Here is a 21,453-nt window from a genome sequence, read left to right on the forward strand (position 1 = left end):
TTAGACATTACAGACAAGACAACAGAGCTGACACACTCTGTGACACAGCGAGCATTAGGATTGATTTTAAAGCCGTTGTACATCAATTAATGGGAAGCTGTGTTAATATGGTACAGAGAAACTAGAGTTGGAACATCTTATTAAAGATGCATGTGAGACAAGTTAAAGTCTTAGATGCTATCTGAAGGTGATAAAACTGAAGCGTCCACATCATGGGTGTGTTGTTCTCACCACTCTCCTGCAGGAGTCAGCCTCGCTCTATAAGATGGAGTATAAACCAGGTGCCCATTCAGACTTATGCTCTGCTGGCAAACCATTAAAATTCCAAATCAAACAAAGGCAGGGTTATTCTAATCTTTAAAATAAACCAAAGACATCATAAGCAAACTTTATTTTAAAAAAAATAAAAGAAGGTTTGCTTAAATATGATATAATATGATACTTAGAAATGATGAAAGTTATGTACAATATTTGTCAGTGTGGGAAGCTTTCATGTGAATCAGAGCAAATCAGTGATGATACAAATCATTCAGAGACTCGGCTGCTGACGGCTGAATGGTCCACTGAGAACCTGGTACTCAGGATTCAGCTGCATATGAGCCTTGTTTCACTGGAGTCTCTGAGGAATTCCTATCATGTTTGGGTCACATAAGCAAAGCTTTCCCTGTGATTGGCTTGATCTGAGTTTAGAGGGCTTAAGGGGGCTGCTAGAAAACATCAGATCCCTCCACATTAGCAGCAAGGCACAGTCTGGTGAGTCGCAACTTTTGACACCATTCTCTAATTTCTAAATCTATTTCTTCATAAAAACTTGATTATTTGTTTTTGTGGCATGGGCGATTGCACTTCTGTACGCTGAGAACTAAACAATTTGTTGTGTTCGGTATTCCTCTCATCAAATGTGACGATTACGAAGAAGTCGATGTATTTCATCAAACTCTAAGTTAATTATAGATTTTGCACCTGCTTTGTGTTGAAGATGACTGTGCAACCAGCTGAGGACCATGGTGACTGTGGCCACAGCCCTGAAGGCGATGGGCCTGTTCGTAGCGGAGCTCATCAGCTCCTTCACAGACTGGTTTCAGACTAAACCAGAATGGGCCAACATAAAAGTGTTGGAGGACACAGAGCTGAAGACCACTGGGGGCGGTGAGTCCCGAAACTAAAAACACTTCCAGATCTTTATGGAATCAAGTTACAAGATATCTCTCTTCAAATGCAGCAGATTGTTTTCCTCTGAAAAGGCTTTGAGCTGAGATGTCTGATTAGACAGAAGAAGAAAAACAGAGAGAGACACAACAGCCACGCTCTGATCTCTGAATTTACTCTGACTAAAATAGATTCATGCAAAACCAAACCTGTTCAGAAGTAGAGTTGCATGCCAGATCTAGCAGCAATTAAAGGTCACACATTACTGAATGTGAGAGACAGGAGTCATCCTTTTTGGAATATTGTGATTTTGCTGTGATTTTCAGTCCATGAGCGACACAAGGCCAAAACTCTGTGGGAGAAGACTGGTGCAGTGGTCATGGTTGTGCGACGACCTGGATGATTGTTGTGCAGAGAGGTATGAGATGATAGAGATGACATGTTTTTGTGATACGAGAGCTGTTTAACTTTCAGTTTGGTGTTTGATCCTGTCCTTGATTCTCCCTGCAGGAGGCTGCGGAGCTGTCCTCTCTGAAGTCCCAGCTGCAGGATCTGGAAGTTCCTCTGTTTGCCGTGGTGAAGGAAAACCTCGGCAAAGAGCTGGACTGCTTCAAGAAGTACTTCACTGGGAAGGTCTATCTGGATCAGCAGGTCTGCTCTGTGCAAAGTCCTCCCATACACAGGGCTTGCATTTTCTTTCAATGAAAATTTTCAGGGTTACAAAATTTAAGCCAATAAGCTGCTTTTGTATTACTCTCTTAGAGAAATTTCTACGGTCCTCAAGAGAGGTGGATGCTGTTCTCTGTGTTTCTGCGTGTTGGACTGTGGAGGAACCTCTGGAGGGCCTACCGGAAGGGCTTCGGGGGAAACTTAAGAGGCGAAGGACTTGTCCTTGGAGGAGTCTTTGTCATTGGGCCTGGAGATCAGGTTGACTGCAACAGAAAATAAAAAACATTTAAAGACAAAAGTATCTGAATGTTTTCAGGGGTAATGAAAGATGGTGCTATTTTCACGCAGGGTATCCTCCTGGAGCACCGCGAGAAGGAGTTTGGAGACAAAGTGAATATGCTGGCGGTTCTCCGGACAGCTCGCCAGATGAAAGACGCTTTGGCAAGATAGACTTGGATTAATAAATGACTGCACTATCTGTGTGTGGCGTTATGTCATAGCGAGTGCATGCATGTTTCAGTCTGTGCTGTAACACAGGAGTTATCTGCATCCCTTTCATCATTACCATGCACATGTTGCTACTACGAAGAATAAGATAAAACTCTGGATACATCTAGGATCTGCAGACACATGTTGCATTCTCATTGCTCATTGCTTATTATGTAGAGGCGATTTGTTTGCTTTGATGACGATTTGTTTCCAAACTCTGCTGAGAGAACAGATCTGATGCTACACAGCACACAAGCTCAACACATGATGAGTAATGCTATAATGAGGAATACACTGCATGTTCAAAGTAATGATATTGCGCATCTACTATTTAACTCTTAATAAATCAATACAAGAGTCGTGCTCACAGTTATTTGCTGTATACTTGCTTGTCTCAGAGTCTTATTTCAAAAAGCCAAATGGATCTGTGTTTCATATGAAGTGTCATCAAGAATTAAGGGGTTTTCTACCTTCAGACAACTTGTGGTTCACAAAGTATATAGTTACACCAAAAGGCCTTCAGTCATACATTCACAAAACGTTGAATCGACTCTAGCAGTGTGTCAATTCTATGTAGCAACTGTGGAATAAAAATATAAGTAATCAACTGGTTATCCCTGTTTTTATCTTAGGAGATGTGGTTGTGGTAATCTGGGCCTGAAACAGCTAAAATAGACTATGGCTATGATGTGATAAAACATCACTGTTGCTCAATACATTTATTGTATTTGGAAAATGCTTAGATGTCGTTGGTGGTTTTTTTTTTTTGTTTTTTTTTTTTACAGCAAAGTTACCATATATACACAGTACATAAATTCAGAATTCTTGTTACCTTGTTTTGAAAGTTATATCATTTTTACAGCACCAGATGAAATTGACTTGCTGGAAATGATACAGAAACTTCTGTTTGTGGTCCTGGAGGTTTCAAGCAGACATCCACATTAGATAAAAGGGTGTGACAGGAAAATGGACTTCAGTTTCAGACCAGATAAGACTGGAAGAAACTTCTGTGCATATTCCTCTTTCCTGCAGACTTATGGATTATTGTTTCCGCACGAAATGGAATGAAATGGAATTGACATTGAAAGAGATGAAAGAATTTTATTGCATTTGTCTCTCCAGTCAACCACCTGTGAACAAGCTGTGATGCAGCGAGCTGTGATATAGTTAATAAATATCGTAAAAATATTCCATATATTTAGTGTAGAAGTAATGGATGCACAACATACAGATCTCACCTTGTTAAAAATCCGACAACAGCGATTAAATATTAAACTTCTTCATCCTCAACTTCCATGGTGCGCTTGTGCGATCTGGCTCGATTAGTTTTCCTGCGCTTTGCATCGGTTAGTCGTCCTGCGCTGGGCTCTGTTGACGGACGTGTACAAAGGTGTCACTGCGGCGTTTCATTGATACTGGTGAGTAAATGTATTATGCAAAACTGCTTGTTTCTATATGAGAGTGACCTTTCTCCTAAAAGCCTGCTAGCATCAGAGGGTGTTCTCAGCTTTTTGGCCAGTTTTAAGAAACCCAATACATGTGCTACGCTAATATTAACGCTGATCGCAGGTGTTTCGGATAAAGTGGATCCCATGTTAAGCAGTGACCAACTTCCTTTATTCTAGTTGACGTGACGAGTGATACCAATTGCAAAAATACGGATGAAATGCTTAATTGTTCTGGTGAATGTCGTTTAGCCGCAATTACAATTAAGTTTTGACGTGGCCCATCATTTGTGAGTTTTATTTTGACATCTGCGTGTTACTAGTAGCAACGATGGACAAGCAAGGAAGTCGGTCACCAGTTTACAGGGGAACCACTTAATCCACAACACCTGTTTACCACGACGCAGTGGCATCAAAACACAAACGCTCAACTTTTCCTATGTAATCACATTTCATTTAACAGTCACTCAACCTACTAAACTCTGCTGCGGAGCACTTCATATTGCATCTGAAGGTTCAGTGTTTGGAGTTCTCTGTCGTTCTCTGCTATTACATGTCAGTATCAAGGTCATCATGTTTCGCTCTCCGGGCGGTCACTGGGTTTTGCCATCTCATCGCTCCATAAGTAGGTTACAAGTCATCAGCGCAGAAAGAATCAATATCCTGATTTTAAAACTAAACTACACAGTAAGGGGACTCGGGGAGAACATGCAAACTCCTGGCAGACAAGTCTGTGCCAGCATTTGCACCCACACTTTCTCTCCCCGAGGCCAGAGAACTGAAAAGGTATATTCAATCTAAAGAAACTTGAAGAATAGCCCATATGGCATGCTTGTTGGGCTGATGTGTTTTAGGATGTAGGAGGTAGTTTTCCTCAGAAGTTCACTATTTCTTTAAGATGCTTCCACAAAATTCTGGATAAATAAAGTAACTAATATTGAAATGTTTCAAAAACCAACAACATTGAAATAATAAAAAGAAAATATCCAATTTTCAAACATACAGAAGCTAAAATATATATTTATTTTTAAGTCTTTCCTCCACTGAATCCCTTTTGAATACTACCCGGTGCACCAGGTTGAACAGTGTAGTCACCACCTCTTTTTTTGGTCTGTGCAGATGTCTTCATGATAAACAGGATTGTCTTTTTCTATTGGCTGCTGCGCTTCTCCTTTTTATTTTCGTCCTTTGTCCTCTGACTCATGTATTCAACCTCGAATGCGTTTAGCTGATTCACTGTTCGAAACTGGATGAGCTGGGTCAAAGGAGGTAGCCTACATTTTACCCCTCGGACACAGAAACAAGTCAGTATATGACTTTTTGTTTTTAAAATCTTCAGGCAGGGAAGAAACTGATTGTGCAGCATTTCTGTGTTTGCGTTTTCAGTGTCATTAACTTGGTTACTTTGCTTGACGGAGCACAGCCTTTTAAAAAAAAGGAAATTCAGAGCAGTGAGAGGGTAAATTTATCAAGATAAGAACAGGAGCTTATGTAAATCATTTATTGCACTTTCATTTTGTTACGATTCAAACTGCAGTCAGTGGTGTTGGAAATAAATTTGTGTTGTGTGCACATAAATAAAACCTGGCTAACCTGTTTAACCCTGAAAGTTAAACACAATGGAATGTGTTTTCTATGAAATCTGCTGAAAAGAAAGCATGCGTGTCACGGTGACAGCGTTCATCCCGCTCAGACAAGACTTGTGCTTTGTGTCTTCCAGTGTGATCTTGTGGGTGTGTGTAGTTGAGTTTCTGCGCGATGCTGGCTCTGTCCAGACGCTCGGCGGCTCTGTGGTGGAGGCTTCCCCTGCGCGGTTCTGCCGTCTCTCTGGGGAGCTCTGCTCCGAGCAGCCGCCCCTCCACCACAGCCAGGCCCCCGATTCTAACATCCCAGACTGCTCTGTTTCACCAAAGTGAAGCCAAAGCCAGTCCTGAGCCAAACAAGACCACCTCAGGCAAGGACCGATTCGACTCTCTGTCACGACCCCAAACCTCAGGTCTTTCCTAGAAGCTGCTGTAGTTATAAATCGTATGTAGCACTTCTCAGTTGCCTGTGCGTAAATGACTCCTGATCTGCAAAATAGCATCATTTGATGAGAATGATCTTATGATTAAAGAATGTTTTGATGAGAATCAGGTTGGTGCAATATGTGGATTTACACAAATCAAGGCAATGCCAGCATTAAAAATACAAAAATACCCTTTTCTATATCATCAAAAGGTCAAATCCCAGGCCATCATTTCATTATAGATTTATTGATCCATACTGTGCTCCTGACAGGCTGAATACATTCACTTTGATTTCTTGTTATTTGATTTGCACAGATACACACATTTTCTTTCTTAACAGGTTTAACTGTTTTTGGTGCTCTGAAATGTAGAACTAGTGTAGATTGCTATAAGGACATGTTATCATTACATTTATCTGAATATTATTCATCAGACCAAATATGTTTTTATTAGTTCCTCTGGGCTGTTTCACACTCTGTATTTTACTGACAGTGTTTCATCTCCCAAACAATTCAGTGAGGAAACTATTTGAAAATGACTAAATGTTTCTGTGTGGTGGAGAAAGCCTGCTGTCTTCCTGAAGGCCACACAACAGCTACAAATGATTTACTGTCTGATTGTATGTGAGGTATTTAATCTCATGTGTGGGACTGAGATTAGACTGAGGTTCTGGCACAAAGCAGCTCATGCAGGCATTTCATGCTCGAACTGGACACGCTGAGTCTTGTTTGAGCTTCGACTGTAAAAAATCAGGACCCCCGAACCTCCAGGCATCAGCTCACAGTGCATTTAAATGGAAATGTGAATGAAAATAATAAGAAAGTACAAAAATGCCTGTTAGTGATTTCTCTGCTTGTCTGTTCACTTGTTGCCCTGCAGTGCTGTCAGCGGCGTCTGGGCCGGAGGGCGAGCTGTTCGGGATGGGTATGTGGTCTCTGGGTCTGGGCGCTGTAGGAGCCGCCCTCGCCGGGATCTTCTTGGCCAACACCGATTTCTGTCTCCCTAAAGCTGCCAGCGCCTCGCTGGAATACCTGGAAGATGCCGACCTGCGCTCCACCACGGACGGTAGAGGGAATCAGCTGACGCTAGATGTTATGTGTACACGCTTTGTGCATGCAGTAAATGAGATATTGTGTTGCATTTAAGGAAAAGCAGCTTTAAAAAATCTACCAGCCTTACAGATTAGTCCTGTAAGGTGCTGAGGTTTGACGCAATCAGTAAATTCATCATAAAGTTGTTCCATGTGACCATGACTGTTTTTTGTTGTTGTTTTTTTTGCATTTGAAGATGGAAACTTCTATGATTCACACTTTATTTATGATTCATTACTAACATACAAGGCTGTTATTAAAAGCTTTGTTTTGCTTTTTCTGCAGAGGAACAGGTCATCAAGGCTAAGAATCTGTGGGAGAGGAGCGGGGCCGTGGTCATGGCCGTACGGCGGCCCGGATGATTTTTGTGCAGAGAGGTGATTTGATTAAATAAAAGAAAGAAAAATCCTGTGTGCAGAGTAAAATTTGTCCGTTTGGACCCCTCAGACTCTCTGTGTGGGTGTGATCCGCAGGAGGCCTCTGAGCTGTCCTCTCTGAAGCCCCAGCTTGAGGAGCTCGGGGTCCCTCTGGTCGCCGTGGTGAAGGAGAACATCGGCACGGAGATCCGGGACTTCCGACCGCACTTCGCCGGGGACATTTTCATCGACGAAAAGGTGAATTCAGAGTCGGCCGCTCTCACGTTGCGTGTTTATGACGAGCCTGACTTTTTAACGCTCTGGGCCGGTTGCAGAAACATTTCTACGGCCCGCTGCAGAGGAAGATGGGGGGTCTGGGCTTCGTTCGTCTGGGCGTGTGGCAGAACTTCATGCGGGCCTGGAGGTCCGGTTACCAGGGCAACATGAACGGGGAGGGCTTCATCCTGGGGGGGGTGTTCGTCATCGGAGCTGGAGACCAGGTAGAACACACGGACGTGGCTGACAGGTGCTTTGGAAGAACCCGTCTGGAAAATTAACCGCGTCTTCCGCTTTTTCCAGGGGATTCTACTGGAGCACCGAGAGAAGGAGTTCGGCAACAAGGTGGAGACGGCTGATGTTCTGGCGGCGGTTAAGAAAATCGTACCAGTCAAATAAATTCAGTAGCATTAGACAGAAAGCAGATGCACTGTTAGATCCAAACTAGAATCACTTATTTCCTTTTTTTGAATTGCAACGAAAAGTCAAAAGCTTACACAATACTGACACTTGAGTCTGTCTGTGATTGATTTTACAACATACCTCCGTCTTTTGCACATCAATCTGCTTTTAGCTATTACAGTGGAGCTGTGAAATGTGGCCAGAGCTACTGATGGGTTTTTTTTTTCCCCTTCCACTTTTTACCTCTGCAGAAACTCACAAGCTAAATTAATTGACACGGGTTTGGATAAAGTAGGGACTTACAGGCAGCATTTTCTGTCAGGGAGTTTTAATGATTACATTCAAGGTAATTTGAAATGTTTTTGTCTGCTCTTTAGTGTCCGTAGCGTCTGTATGAATGCTCGTTCTACTCAGGCATCTCGACAGGCTTCCCTCCATGGCAGGCAGCTTCAGCTGGTCTGTGTGTGTGAGTGTGTGTGTAATAATGACAACCTGACTCTAAACTCAGTGCTGAGAGGAGCAGGTTTGATGCCCAAACACACACACACACACGTGCACACACACTGAGCGGTGGCTGCTTGTGATGCCTGAAACAGGTGCTGCTTGCATGTGTTTGTGTGTATGTGAGAGATTAAAATGTGCACACGAGCTGCAGATAATGAAATATAAAAAGTTGTTGACACTTTTCAACTGTGCCGTGTGTTTATTTGTATGAACCGCACATCCAGTATTCCGACGTGTTTTAAACAAATGCACGACACACAAGCCTTTAAGTATTTTTGTTACACGTTTTATTCTATTGCTCTGAGTAAAATACATTTCACATACAAGAATTTTTTTTTTCCTTTTTCAAAACGATACAAAACAGAGGAGAAAACACTGCGTCGCTACTGACAGGCCTACGCACGATGAAGGTGTATTGCATATGAAACGACCGACACATTCCTGGAGTGTCACAATAATGAAGATTGTCTTTACATTTGTGCCTTCAGTAATGCAAAGATGTGTGTTTTGTTCGTGACGTGCACAAGTCAGGCTGTGAATGCGAAGGTCCTCGCCAGCTGTGCCGGACTTTATCTAGCAGGTTTGGCTGCGATGGCGTTCAGCCTGAATGTGTGTGTGTTTGGATTTATTCAACTCATCGCCCTCGTTATTTTGCATTCATGACGATGATTTCAGACATTTCTGCAGATATGGCCATCCTGTAGATGAATTAAAGGTGACTATCTCTCTAAAAAAAAAAAAAAATATTACCATTGCACAAGAGGAATATCAGGCAAAAGAAAGGTCCCACTGATAAAGCTCAAACTTAAAAGCTACACTGTCTCCTCTTTGGCTCGATCTATGGGTGCGACGTGTAGGGTTCAGGAGCTGAATCCAAGTTCACAAATTTGTTTCAACTTCAAAACCTTCAGTTTTGTTCTTGACATTTTATTTATTTTTTTGTGCTATAACGTCAGAAGAAGAAAAAACGCGCACACAAAAAAAGCTCACACTATAAAGCTGCTTGGTTACGAGCAACAGAAGCTGCCGGACCGTCGACGACGAACATAATGTGCAGCAGCACGACTCATTCAACATCATCCGGCACGATGAACAATCACAATCTTCAATATACACTTTAAAAAGCTCCACTGAGGCGGCGACACAAATCCAGCTATCAGCAGAGGTTAAATAGTGCGGTTTCACCCTCAGCAGGAAAAAAAAACAAAAAAACATCCCAAACACGACACCCAACACCGACCACCAGCGCAGCAGCAGAGAACAGCTCTCCTAAACGATCACTGCAAGCAATTCAAACTGAGGGCACGCAGCAGCACTGCTAAGACACCGAAACACTGTCCTGCAGTGCACGTGACCGCGAGTCCGTGTGCCGGCTGCTTTTAAGCATAGACGCAAAACAAGAGGGGAGTGCAAGTAACAAAGGGGAGTAAACAAACAGCTTCCACCTAACAAGACGTGGACGGTACTACACGAAACACATGGACGCTTCTCTGAACTTAGGGTGGCGACATTATTCCTGAAGTGGCGTTTATTCAAACTGCTGAGCTTCAGCATCAGAAGTGAACACAATCGCTGTGTTTGTCCGCCTGTGCAGAAGTCCAGTCTTTAGTTATGTAAGCAGCTACAGTCCCTTAGAAGAGGTTAAATGAAGTGAACAAACTGTAAACACAGCATGGAAAAAGCCGCTAGAACATTAAGTGCATAATAAAATTGGTGCGTTTGACACATGGTCAACTGTACTGGAACCATACTGAAATGTGGATTGATGCATTTAAAAAAAAAAACAACAAAATTAGCACACTGATGGGTGTGTGATGCTGTCTTGCTGTGGAGTATGAACTAACACATAGAAAACATCACTTTGCACAAACACTAAATCTATATTCCTTTAAATTGTGACTGTGTTCTGTGACTTCTCATGAGGAACTTCTCTGTTCTGACAACTGAATTCACTCATTCAAATTCATTTCACTCCTGCAACACGAGCAGCTGGAGTGTTTTCCAGAGCATGTGTGTTGGCATCAGGAGGAATAAATCACAGGTGATAAACTCTTATATTCCCTCATGCATATGTGCTCAATAATATAGATATCATATATACTGTCTTTATAAATATATCCGAGAAAAATATACTTTTACACATTCCAGTCAGACGACACTGGGATAAATTCAACAAGCATCTCCTCGTGTACACCACCGTCACAATCTAACTACACGGGACAGGCGTGGGTCTGTGAAGGTTCAGCCCAACCGTCCACTTCAAACAAAGCAACGACACACACTGCGCACACAGTTTCATTCTGTCACACAACACGAGAGGCTGAAGCGCGGCTTGGCGAGTGAAATCCTGTTCTTTCCCTACTTTATTCATGAACGGTCCGACAGAGACGTTTGAGTTGGAGCTACGACGTTTTGACGTGACAGTTGTCTGTTTTCCATCCTTCCTCTTCATTATAACATCCCTTCCACCAACAGATAAACAAGCGGATCGGTTTGTAACAAGCTGCCACAGTACAGACATTCATGTTGATAAAAACACACTCGTCGGTGTTCGCTGATGTACCGATGGCTACGCCGTTTCAGATTTATGTCAGTGTAGTTTATTACCACAAAAAGTGAGCACCTAAAGACCTGGTCTAACAATACCGAGGGGCTTAAGTACACTTTAAGGAGATTGGAGGAAAGAAAAAAAGCTTCACCAGGTAACAAACGCCAACAAAACCAACACGGAGTGTCCAGAGCTATTTAACGTACTTCTATTTCTATAGCGATGAATGAAAATTTAACTTGCGGTAGTCAGCATGTCAGTTTAAAAAGACAAAACACTGCAATAGCTAAGAACAACAGGAAAAAGCAAAGCCACAAGGCAAAAAAGGATTAAAAAAAAAAAAAGGTCTGTTACATTCAGAAGCGATCACACACACGACTTCTATCACGAGCCTCGACATCTGCCCAAACATGAACACTGAATTTAACAAGAAACCAGTAACTTCATCACCACCACCTAATGTGCAGCTTTGACCAGAGGAAGACAGGAAACACGGCACAAAAAACCAGAGAAACAAAATAAAATCAGTTTTTTTCCCCTAAAGTAGTGCCTCTTATGTCCAGAGAGGATTATCAGTGTTGTTTCGTTACAGAGGGAATCTTCTCCCGCCTCCCACTGTGAGCACTGCTGCAGCTTCATGTCGTCAATGCATCGGTCCCCCGAAACAAGGAAAACTGCATAAATACATTTTGTTGTGCCCTCCTACATGTGCACAAAAAAAAAAAAAAAAAAGATTTCTGAGTATATTCACTCAGTAAACACACCTCCAGGCACACTGGTTCAATCTTGTGTGATTCAGTACAATAACTCCACTGCAAACTGCAACTGAAATGACCAGAGGATGTAAATTCAGGTTTTTCAGGGTACTTTTTAAAATAAACTGTTGAAGGATATCGGAGGAATTGAAGATGATTTACTAATTTTTTTTCCTCTTCATTCATGCTCCCATGGGCCTCGTTCATGATGGTTTTATGAGTATTATTTGGGGAGGATTCTTTACGCTCTTGCTCTTAAATGTTCTGTTCTGCTACTCAACCCTCAGGAACCCATTACTCATAAATTATAATAATAGTATATTGATAATAGCAATATTAATCATATAGAGATAATAACATTATGACAATAGCAATATTATTTATCATAATAGTGATAAAAATAATAAAGTGATAATGATAATATGAATAATATCAACCATAATGCAATATACTGTATACCCTGCAAGAAATTCTCTCCATGAAAATCTGAATACACCTGAACGTGTTCTGGGTTCCTTTTGTTCTGTGAATATACGTCTGTTCTCACGTCTGACGTTTGCGACAAAGAGCCGAATATCGACCTCGATTCGTTATCTACAAATCCGATTGGGACATCCCTACCTAATAAAGTCACCTTTCCAATAAAGGGCTAAACAACTCAAATATTTTCAATAAAAACTACATACCTTTAAAAAATGTAATTAAATGTTTGTCGTCGGAGCTGCTGTACTGTATCACTGTAGATCTGACGAGTGTACCAAACAGAGGGTCTGCTCCGAGTGTCTGCATGTCTTGTGCTTCTGCATGGGGGTGTGCTGGCTGCCCCTACAGGCCCTTGTTGAAGTACACGTGGGTTGTGCCGGGGCTGCTCTGTCGTATCCTCTCCTGCAGGTCGGCCTCCAGCCCGCTCACACTCATAGAGCTGCAAGGAAGTGGCAGAGTGTGACTGAACCGCTCACTCGCGTCGCGACAGAAAACACCTCGTCTGAGTCAGAATGCTGCTGCTGGTACCTTTTCTGAGGGAAGAGGGCGCAACACAGGGGAGTCGCAAACACCAGGCTGCAATGGAACACAGAGAGAAGATCACCGGTACCTTCTGAGTGCAGACTGATTCATGAAAACACTCCCAATAGCAGCATGTGCCACTTACCACAGACCGACGAGCCCCACCTGGACCGGAGCATTGAGAATCGGGAAACGCTGCAGGAGGACAGAGACGAGTCAGAGGAAGCACCCAAACAGGAAAAGCTGACGTGTTTGTCCCCACAGACACAAGCATTCAGTGTGGAATGTGGCAGGACTCTTCGGCCTCACAAAACGCCCCATAAATCCACCGGCTACACAAACAACACTCATGAAAGCAGCGTGCTTTACCTTCATGAAAGCTCTCTTCTCCAGGGCATTCATTATGACGGGGGGGATGGCTGTAAAACAAAACACACACACATACATACATGAAAATAAGGTGGATAAGGTGTTCTGCTTCATATGCTAAATTAAAGATCAAAGTAAAATTTTACAAATCTATTTCAATTTCCATGCTATCATTATTTGGAGTGACTTGCAAATGAATTAAAAAGAGAATTAATACAATAAAAAAAGGGCCTTAATATTTCTTGTACGTGAAATACAGTTCTCATTCCATGAATAATTATTAAAGATCCATGATGAATTAAGATCAACGTTACCCATTGCAGGCACTGCCATGCCGATCCTGGACACCACCACCTGCATGATGGCCTGCTGGGCAGCATTGGCGGACTCTCCTAACCGGTTCCCGTTCTCATCGGTGATTGGAATACCGTACTTCAACTCCCTGGAAGACGGATCGAGCACAGATTTGCACATAAGGTGTAGCAGCCGTCACAATTCATGTAAAATCTCACGAGGGAAACGGAGCAAAGAGTGGCCTCACCTCTGTCTCATGAAGGGAATGTTGATACAGTTAGCAGCGGCAACAGCAGCAAACGGAACAAACCGGCTGATGATCGGAGGGAGACGCTGCAGAGATGAGGCGTGTTCAGTTGACCACTCAAACCAGTGTATCTGCTGAGGAGTTATTCCAGGTGTCTGGTGGTTTTTACCTGAGCCAGAGACTTGAGTCCCAGAGCAGTGACGACAGCCCCGGTGGTGGCACTGACGTAGGCTGCACCCAGCTGGCTGCAAGGGAGGCAGAGGAGACAAACACATGGAGTACACACTTCCCCTTTCAGCGTTTTCACACGGTAGAAACGTCTCATGCGACCAGCTGAAAATCTGATAAACTAACGTGCAACATGTCAGTGTTCAGCCGCAACACAGGGCAAAATCAAACTAGAAATAAAGATTGGAGAAAGAAAGATTCAAACGAAAGAAAATTTTAAAGAAACCTGCTTAACTTAGCTTAATAATAATATCAGAAAATAATATCATTTATACATATTTCAAAATGCAAAACTTATATGGATAAATGAGTGTTAGTGTGTTGCAAAGTCCACAGTTGCCAATGGCAACACAAAGCAACAAGCTTTAGTTTCCATCAGGTTCATCCTGACGTCACGTGTCATAAATATTTATATAAACTTGATTATTGTATTAATGTTTTGAAAATATTAAGTGTCAATTGTATCCCTCATAAAAATAACTTAAAAAAAAAAAACTTGGCAAAAGTCTGTTGTTATGACATCGTAGTACAGAGTCAATGTCACACTGACATGAGGCCCGAAATGTGTAACCATGGAGTGAAATGTCGCCGTGAAGGAGAGGACAGCTGCTTCCATTTACAGACACCGACTTAAAACAAGGGCGAGAGGGATCTACAGAGGAACTGGACTGGAGAGAGAAGCTCTTCCTACTTCACGGTGATGGGTGCGTCTCCACTGCGATTGGTGTAGTTGACCACAGCGTTAAAGGACTGGTTAACCCACTGCCAGAACACCACGGCCGGAGTCGTCCTGGAAACAACAACAACAACCACATGTTTGAGGAACTGAGATCTGACCGTGTTTTTTCAACGCAGAGCATGATGGCAACGTGAACAGCGTCGTGCCGGAGTGTGAAAATGGGCCTTCCGACATGTGGCTTCAGTCATAGCTGTCTGCAGCAATTAACGCTGCTTCCATCTTTATTCGTCAATTATTTTACGTTAGTGGCACCAACAGTTTTCATTATCAGTCAATCCAGCAGCCTGGTTTGGCTTCAACTTCAGTCACATCCCTGAGATCAAACATCTGTGTGAGTCCTGCTGTTGGACTATGCTCAACAAGTACAGACACAAGCTCACTTATTTAAGTCAAAGTTCAACAACTGCCTCAGAGAAGCTCTTCCACACTCGTTATGGTGCAGAACCATGATGACTAGCTTTAATTAACTCAAAACAAACTTAGATCTGTTTTTTCTTTAGTTTTCACACATTTTAAACGATTTTTTTAGGTGTATGTTAAATTTCAAAAACATTTAATGCAGATTTTATCAGTAAAACGCTGGCGCCATCTAGCGGTAGCCCCACAGAATATCATTATGGCTGATGACAATCCCTGCAGAATGTAGATAATCTGCCAACGTGATGGAAATTACACAGGTTCAATGCATTGTTCATTACATGAATTAAAACCTTCCTCTTATTGTGGGCATAACCTATGCAACTGTTGATTTACGTTTAATTTCAGATTGTACATTACATATATATTACACCTTTGAGTGTATGAGTAAGTACATGAGCAAAAAGTACACATGACCCTGAAGAACTGTTCTTTCATATGATGATGAAACACTTTCTGCTACTGGTACGAGGTATGAACAAAATAAATGAAATGCATATAATCATTATCACAAATAATCTTGTCAAAGCTTTTTAATACATTCATAAAAATAATTAAAAAGATTGATTCAAGCACTTTTTCCAGTTTCAGGTTAGAGCAGAGGGAATTTTCAGCATTAAGCAGTGAGAGTGACATTTTTCAATCTTTAAGAGGATTTTCACTCAGAGCAGGGATTAAAATTTCTATTTTTATGCACTGCTGTGTTACGTTTGACTTCACGGTCACATCACAACTGCAACAATTTCAACCATCACATTGTTTTTTGCATATTCGCACGTCTTTCTTTTACTGGGGGACAAAGTAGGCGGCGGTGGGCGGAGTGTAGGAGACTGAGCTGTACCTGTAGAAGGTGAGCATGCAGCCCGTGATGGTCATGTTCATGGGCACCTGAGCGGACATCCGACCGATCACGAACATCTTCTCCCCGGTGTCGGGGTGGAAGGCGGAGTCGTAGACATATTTGGCTCTCCAGAGCTGGTCCTCTGTCAGGCCAGGCCTCACAATCCCAGCTCTGAAATCAAGATATGGATGGGTTGAGGTATTTAACAAAAACATAAAGGTGTCACCCACAGATATCCTCCTTTTCTATTGATATATAAGAAATGTTATAATGTACTTAAGTTGATTTTTTTTTCTTTCTTAGATGTTGCTACTTGATTTTACACAGCTGTACAAGTGAAAATTGTGCCAGTGGTTGTACAAACACAGCTATGCTGTTTTATTCTCCCACTTCACTCCATCCAGGTCTCCTGACGGTGTACCTGTAGCCTTCCACGATCACTTTAGCCTCTTCCAGAGTCTCAGAGGACAGCAGGACGTTCCTGGGATCCGTGACTGTGAAGAAGTGCTGGGCGCGCCCCATGAATGTGCTTTGGTCCCATCGCGGCTCTTTGATGTTTATATCTCGGGACAGCTCTCCAGACATCCTGCCTTTGATAGATCATAAACTGTGATTAGCACTCATGCCTAAAGATTGATCTACACCTGAGATAACATTATAACATTATAGTCAAAATGTTTTATGTGTTAGTTGATTTGAAACAAACCAGTTTCAGCTGGTGATCAAGTTTTAGGGAACGACTTATATGAACAAATTATATGACCAAATGGCAAATGACCAAATAAATTAATCATTACTAATTCTCTAAATGTGACATACGTAACGGATGGAGTGATTTTCGAAAACTGTAGAAACCTCATTGATTATCTTACTATTAAATGTTTATTGCAGCCTTTCATGCTCAGTGAAAAATGGAAGACAAGCATTAATTGTTTAATTATGTTCTAACTTTGTCACCAATTTATGGTTTCAGACTTGATATTGATTACTTAAGGCGCCCTGCAAAGTAGTAAAATTAATTATACACACCATAATATATTCCAACAGTCACTATGAAAACCGTTTTAAATTGTCCAGAGAAAGTCATTGCACAGCCATCCAGATACAGGAGATGGTTTTGTGGACCTCTGGGGGAATCACAGTCCTCTCAGACAGTGTCAGACTGTTAACTTACTTGTTGGTCTGCAGCAAAGACCATGTTCCTTATGTGGAACACGAAAAACTGTCTGCTTGGGTTTATGAGTCCCTGGGACCCTTGAAACAATTTAAGAACAGCCTATTCCAAGGCTAACCATGAGTACAGTCACCTCCTCTACAGATTACAAATTTAAAGAGTTTCTCATTACAGATTTCAGGTTCAAGGAAGTACCTTAGCTGGTTTGTAATGTCACTGTGATGTGGGAGGAACACCGTGTCTGCAGTAAGCTATTGTCATGCCAAGACTATCAAGGATTTATGAGCTTGGCATGAGTCCAGCACACTGCCTCAGGCCAGAATAAAATGAACTCTGATGTTATGCAGTTTCAGTTTGTTACTGACAAACCACATGCAACAGGAGTGCATTTTTGAATGACTGTGCGTGAAAAACAAGGTCGTCCACGATCGCATCTAAATAATATTAAATATATTGTTATTGATAGGCCATTGATCATACCGTCGCTACTACAAGTAAATGGCTACTATCAACAAGACAATCTGATAGCCGACAATTCATACTTTTATTACCAAGTCTTATTCCAAACGTACTAGTCTTTCATCTCATGCCTTCATCTTTCTACGGACACAGGTGACACCTATTTATTGGTTGATCTAGGGTTATTTAGCGTAACGGTTCAGGTAATGTTTAGGGCATAATAAGGCCATAAATGAATAAAACACTGGCGGTAAACAGACAGCTGTTTTGTTCTTATCTCATCAAGCTATTACACCGGAGACATAAATCTACAGCAATCTGATAAATTAAAAGAGTGAGATACCGACTGACAGCGAGCATCCAAGGACAAACAGCCATTCAAACAATAGCCTGACACTCTGTAAGTGTGCCAGCTAGCAGCATAGGCTCGGGGATGATTAGTGTCTCGGTGTAAATAACTGATCAAACAAACAGCGGGGCACACGCACACATCCACCCAGCACAAGGTGACAGATGGAGCGGGCAGTCACGACAAGCTGCGCTGGCTTCTGACAACAAGCCACTGGCTAACACAAGTAGCATGCTAGCAAGGAGCAGTGTCGTTTCTCACATTCCGGTGCATTAAATGCAGTGGAAAAATATTGAAAAGCCACGTGTAATGAATGTTCTCCTCAACATAATAACAAACAGCTGCTTTAACATCACTAAACCCGATAACTGTACAAACTACCTCGGGCTAATCAGGTAGTTTGCAGCCGAGCAGCTATGCTAGCACTTCAGTTCACGCGCAAACACGAGAAAAGAGAAGGAGCTAAAGTTCGCTTGGTTAGATTTGGACTCAACACAGTTAAATGATTAAAGCCAAACTGTTCAAACACGTACCTGCAGTGTTTTCTTAATTTATTGGTAAATGTATGACCTCTGAATATCACAGCACCGCTGGGTGGACTGATGCTACGTTCACGGGTTCACAGAATTATCGTAAAATAGAAAACGCGCGAAAAAAATAAGGTAAATTACAACCTCCGGTACTTCTGTACTTCGGTACTTCTGATTTTGGTTAAGTACAAGACACTTTAGCTAAACTTACGAGAGATGGTTTAACAGTTGGCCATAATAAACCCATAAGCCATTTTTACGAGAGATTAAGAAAGCAGAAAAAGATGGCTTATACTACTAATCATCAATAAAATCATCTCGATAAGTTTCTGAAGAGATGCCTACTCTAAAAGTGATATTATTTCAATATGTTAGTTTCTTGCTCATATAAAATATAATGACTTAAAAGATAGTTCTCTGTGTTAATTCAGATGTCGGAGTCTTTGAGGCGTCAGTGAAGGCATCACAGCAGGGCGGTGTGAGTCACGGAAGATGTTAGTCGTTGGAAAGCTCGAGGCGTGGGAGGTGAGCGGCGCGTGATTGGTCCAAACCTCAGCTGACTCCCACCAGGATGGTTCACGTGTCACAGTATCTCAAACGAGTGCCAAACCTGCGGCCAGCGGGTCAAATCGGGCCGCGAGAGGGTCCAAATCCAAACCTGGATCCCCTTCCAAAGTGTAAAGGAGATGAAATCTGCAGTTTTTATTAAAAACAGCTGTTGTTCTGTCTTTTTGGAATTTTTGTTCACTCAACTGATCCCTTGAAGAAAAATACTTTCTCAGCATTTAACATATTTCCAGGAGTGGTAGGCTGTCACAGCACAGCTCCAGAGGAGCTGCTAGAGGTAAAGGGCTTAGAGACCCACAGGCGTGACCTGCCCACTGTGCAAAACCCAAGTCTGCCTCTCTAACTTCTACAAGCAATCATATTTGAACTAAAAAAAATGTATATTTCCCCAAATCTTCAGTAGATATTGCAATGTAGGGCACAGCATGTAGTGAGTATGCCTAATTTTGCTTACAGATACTAAACATATTTCACCTACTACATTACAATAAAAACAAACACATAATATATGATTAACGCACTACACAACGGTAGAACATTTGAACACTCTTATAATCACAGAAATATGCAAGATTGTTTTCTCACAATGCAGTGCCTGGTAACTGAAGGGCAAGGACAGAGATAACAGACATAAATTCATTATGGAGATGCACGCACCGCTGCATAGAAGAATGTGCATGCCAGAATATGGTGTGAGACCTGCAGTCCAGCAGTTTCTCTGAGACATGAACAATGTATCAAGTTTGCCAGAGCTGAGGGACCCTCCCCTGTTCCAGGCTCAGGCTGAAGATGTGTTGTAGATGGTCTCCAGGCTTGGCTGTGTGGGCCTTCAGCACCTAAGGGGATACCTTGTTGGGGCGCAGCCTCCTCAGCTCTCTGTACACCCATGGGAGAGCATTCTCTGTGTTGGTGTTTGCATGGGTGATAATGAGGGGGTTTGCAGTCGCCTGGTGTGGGAATGGGTTTGAGAGGCCAAGTTTGTTGAAAAAGTTGTTCAGCAGGTTTGTTCTCTCCTTATCTCCTTCAGTGGTGACTCCCCTCTGTGAGCTGCATCCGGTGATAGTCTTTAGCCCATCATACACCTCTCTCATGCTGTTATTCTGCAACCTCTGCTCCAGCTTCCTCCTGTACTGCTCCTTCACCTCCCTGATCCGAACTCTGAGCTCCCTATCTACACGCTCAATCTCCTGCAGATTGCTGTCTTTAAAGGCCATCTTCCTCTGGGTCAGAAGGCCCCTGATGATCCAGGGCTTGTTGTTAGCAGCATACAGTAGCAGTTCCTACCAGAACAGCAGTGTCCATACAGAAGACTTGACCTCAATATGGTCAGTGCATCCCAGGTCATTGTTTCAAAGCAGCCTCTCAAAGGCTGCTCTGCCTCAGGAGGCCACTTCCTGAATGTGGGTAACTTAATCACTCCTGGTATGTATTGGAGCAGAATGAGGTTGTGGTTCAACTTCCACAGTGCAGGCATGGGGAGGCTCTGTATGCTCCATATAGTTATCATTACAATAATAATAATAATAATAATATTAAAAATGCATATTTTCATACAGACAAACGATAAGGGTGAATTAACAAGGCGTACACTTACACTGACTCCTGAAATCTGTTCTTTTAGTTGTATTTTTTTTTTTTACGTCAAATATACTGAATTGACACAATCAATGTAACCTTGGCCTGAAATAGCCTTGGTGATGATCTCCAGACTGGGATATTTGTCAACTTCACCATAAACTTACAGTGGAGGCTTAACAACAACAAAACAAACACAACGACAACAACAAAACAACATAAAATACACTTGTGCAACTAACTTGGGAAAAGTAAAATCTCTTGGCTGTATAAAACTTTTAGTGACCAGAAAGGTTGGTTTCTCTTGGCAGTGACAGATTTGGCCACCAGGGGGCGGTGTTGACTCACCCCACTGTTAACCCGAGTTTAAACAGGAGCGTCAGCTCAGTGTTTCACTTTCCAGCAGTTTTTGCCTCAAATATGGACTTCATCGGAGCATTATTGAACATCTTTCTCTGAGAGATACACTGTGTCAGACTTAAGTGGGCCTTGCTTTAATGTCAGTGTACTTAATGGTGAGTGCACAGCTGCAGGGGCTTATGTAAAAGGCTTATACCTGCAGAAGCACTGAGGTAGCACTAATGCTCCGGAGGTGTCAGTGAGCCGCACAACGTGGACGCAGCAGGTAAAAAAAAACACGCCGTTCTTTATATCTGCCGTGTTGTTATGTTGTTTCATGGTTCAATGGGATCATCAGAAACAACCTCACTGTTGCTGATATGAAGGAGTCAACAGGTGAGTCAGAAGTTTAGTGAAATGATAGTGGATCATGTAATGTAGGTAACTGGGCTGATTAACACAGATCTATTAGAGCTCATGAGACTTTGTTTTTAATCAGGTAGAGAGAGTATACTTTATACTATTAGACCTCCCAAGTTGTGTGGCATAACTCCATACAAAGTAGAAGGTTTTATTACCTCATCTGCATCCCGCATGACTCATGGCAGCATATTCTTCTCACTACAG

The 21,453-nt window shown here is 42.3% G+C and overlaps 2 protein-coding genes and 1 pseudogene across 9 annotated transcripts; 2 read left to right on the plus strand and 1 right to left on the minus strand.

Moving 5' to 3' along the window:
- The first annotated feature begins 597 nt into the window (after positions 1 to 597).
- Positions 598 to 2,864, plus strand: LOC115399378 (peroxiredoxin-like 2A; annotated as a pseudogene).
- Positions 2,865 to 3,660: 796 nt separating this feature from the next.
- LOC115399435 (peroxiredoxin-like 2A) lies at positions 3,661 to 8,571 on the plus strand. 7 transcript variants are annotated; one of them, XM_030106781.1, is made up of 8 exons: positions 4,948 to 5,056; positions 5,473 to 5,706; positions 6,641 to 6,685; positions 6,770 to 6,826; positions 7,138 to 7,229; positions 7,326 to 7,466; positions 7,544 to 7,708; positions 7,788 to 8,571. In XM_030106781.1, exons 2-8 carry the CDS (start codon positions 5,511 to 5,513, stop codon positions 7,881 to 7,883), a joined length of 792 nt encoding a protein of 263 aa, XP_029962641.1. In that variant the 5' UTR covers positions 4,948 to 5,056; positions 5,473 to 5,510; the 3' UTR covers positions 7,884 to 8,571. The 7 variants fall into 7 exon arrangements, with proteins under 7 accessions (XP_029962643.1, XP_029962645.1, XP_029962640.1 ...); XM_030106785.1 differs by lacking the exons at positions 4,948 to 5,056; positions 5,473 to 5,706 and adding an exon at positions 3,664 to 3,725; XM_030106780.1 differs by lacking the exon at positions 4,948 to 5,056 and adding an exon at positions 3,682 to 3,725 and having other exon boundaries at positions 6,641 to 6,826.
- A 3,072-nt stretch (positions 8,572 to 11,643) lies between these two features.
- On the minus strand, positions 11,644 to 18,437 carry sfxn3 (sideroflexin 3). 2 transcript variants are annotated; one of them, XM_030106786.1, is made up of 11 exons: positions 18,349 to 18,437; positions 16,255 to 16,423; positions 15,834 to 16,004; positions 14,528 to 14,626; positions 13,778 to 13,853; positions 13,609 to 13,694; positions 13,382 to 13,509; positions 13,068 to 13,117; positions 12,844 to 12,893; positions 12,705 to 12,752; positions 11,644 to 12,615 (listed from the first exon to the last, which is right to left on the minus strand). In XM_030106786.1, exons 2-11 carry the CDS (start codon positions 16,416 to 16,418, stop codon positions 12,519 to 12,521), a joined length of 969 nt encoding a protein of 322 aa, XP_029962646.1. In that variant the 5' UTR covers positions 16,419 to 16,423; positions 18,349 to 18,437; the 3' UTR covers positions 11,644 to 12,518. The 2 variants fall into 2 exon arrangements, with proteins under 2 accessions (XP_029962646.1, XP_029962647.1); XM_030106787.1 differs by having other exon boundaries at positions 16,255 to 16,419; positions 18,349 to 18,423.
- Between the last annotated feature and the right edge of the window lie 3,016 nt (positions 18,438 to 21,453).

The sequence above is a fragment of the Salarias fasciatus genome, chromosome 13 (genome assembly GCF_902148845.1).
Source record: "Salarias fasciatus chromosome 13, fSalaFa1.1, whole genome shotgun sequence".
Lineage (NCBI taxonomy): Eukaryota > Metazoa > Chordata > Actinopteri > Blenniiformes > Blenniidae > Salarias > Salarias fasciatus.

Bases quoted from the DNA above. Each gene is read 5' to 3' on its own strand.
- sfxn3 (XM_030106786.1), bottom strand. From the start codon at position 16,418: ATGTCTGGAGAGCTGTCCCGAGATATAAACATCAAAGAGCCGCGATGG. The intron at 16,005-16,254 runs GTACACCGTCAG...TCTTGATTTCAG, and splicing joins GTGATCGTGGAAGGCTACAG to AGCTGGGATTGTGAGGCCTG. The intron at 14,627-15,833 runs GTACAGCTCAGT...TGTTGTTTCCAG, and splicing joins TGCATGCTCACCTTCTACAG to GACGACTCCGGCCGTGGTGT.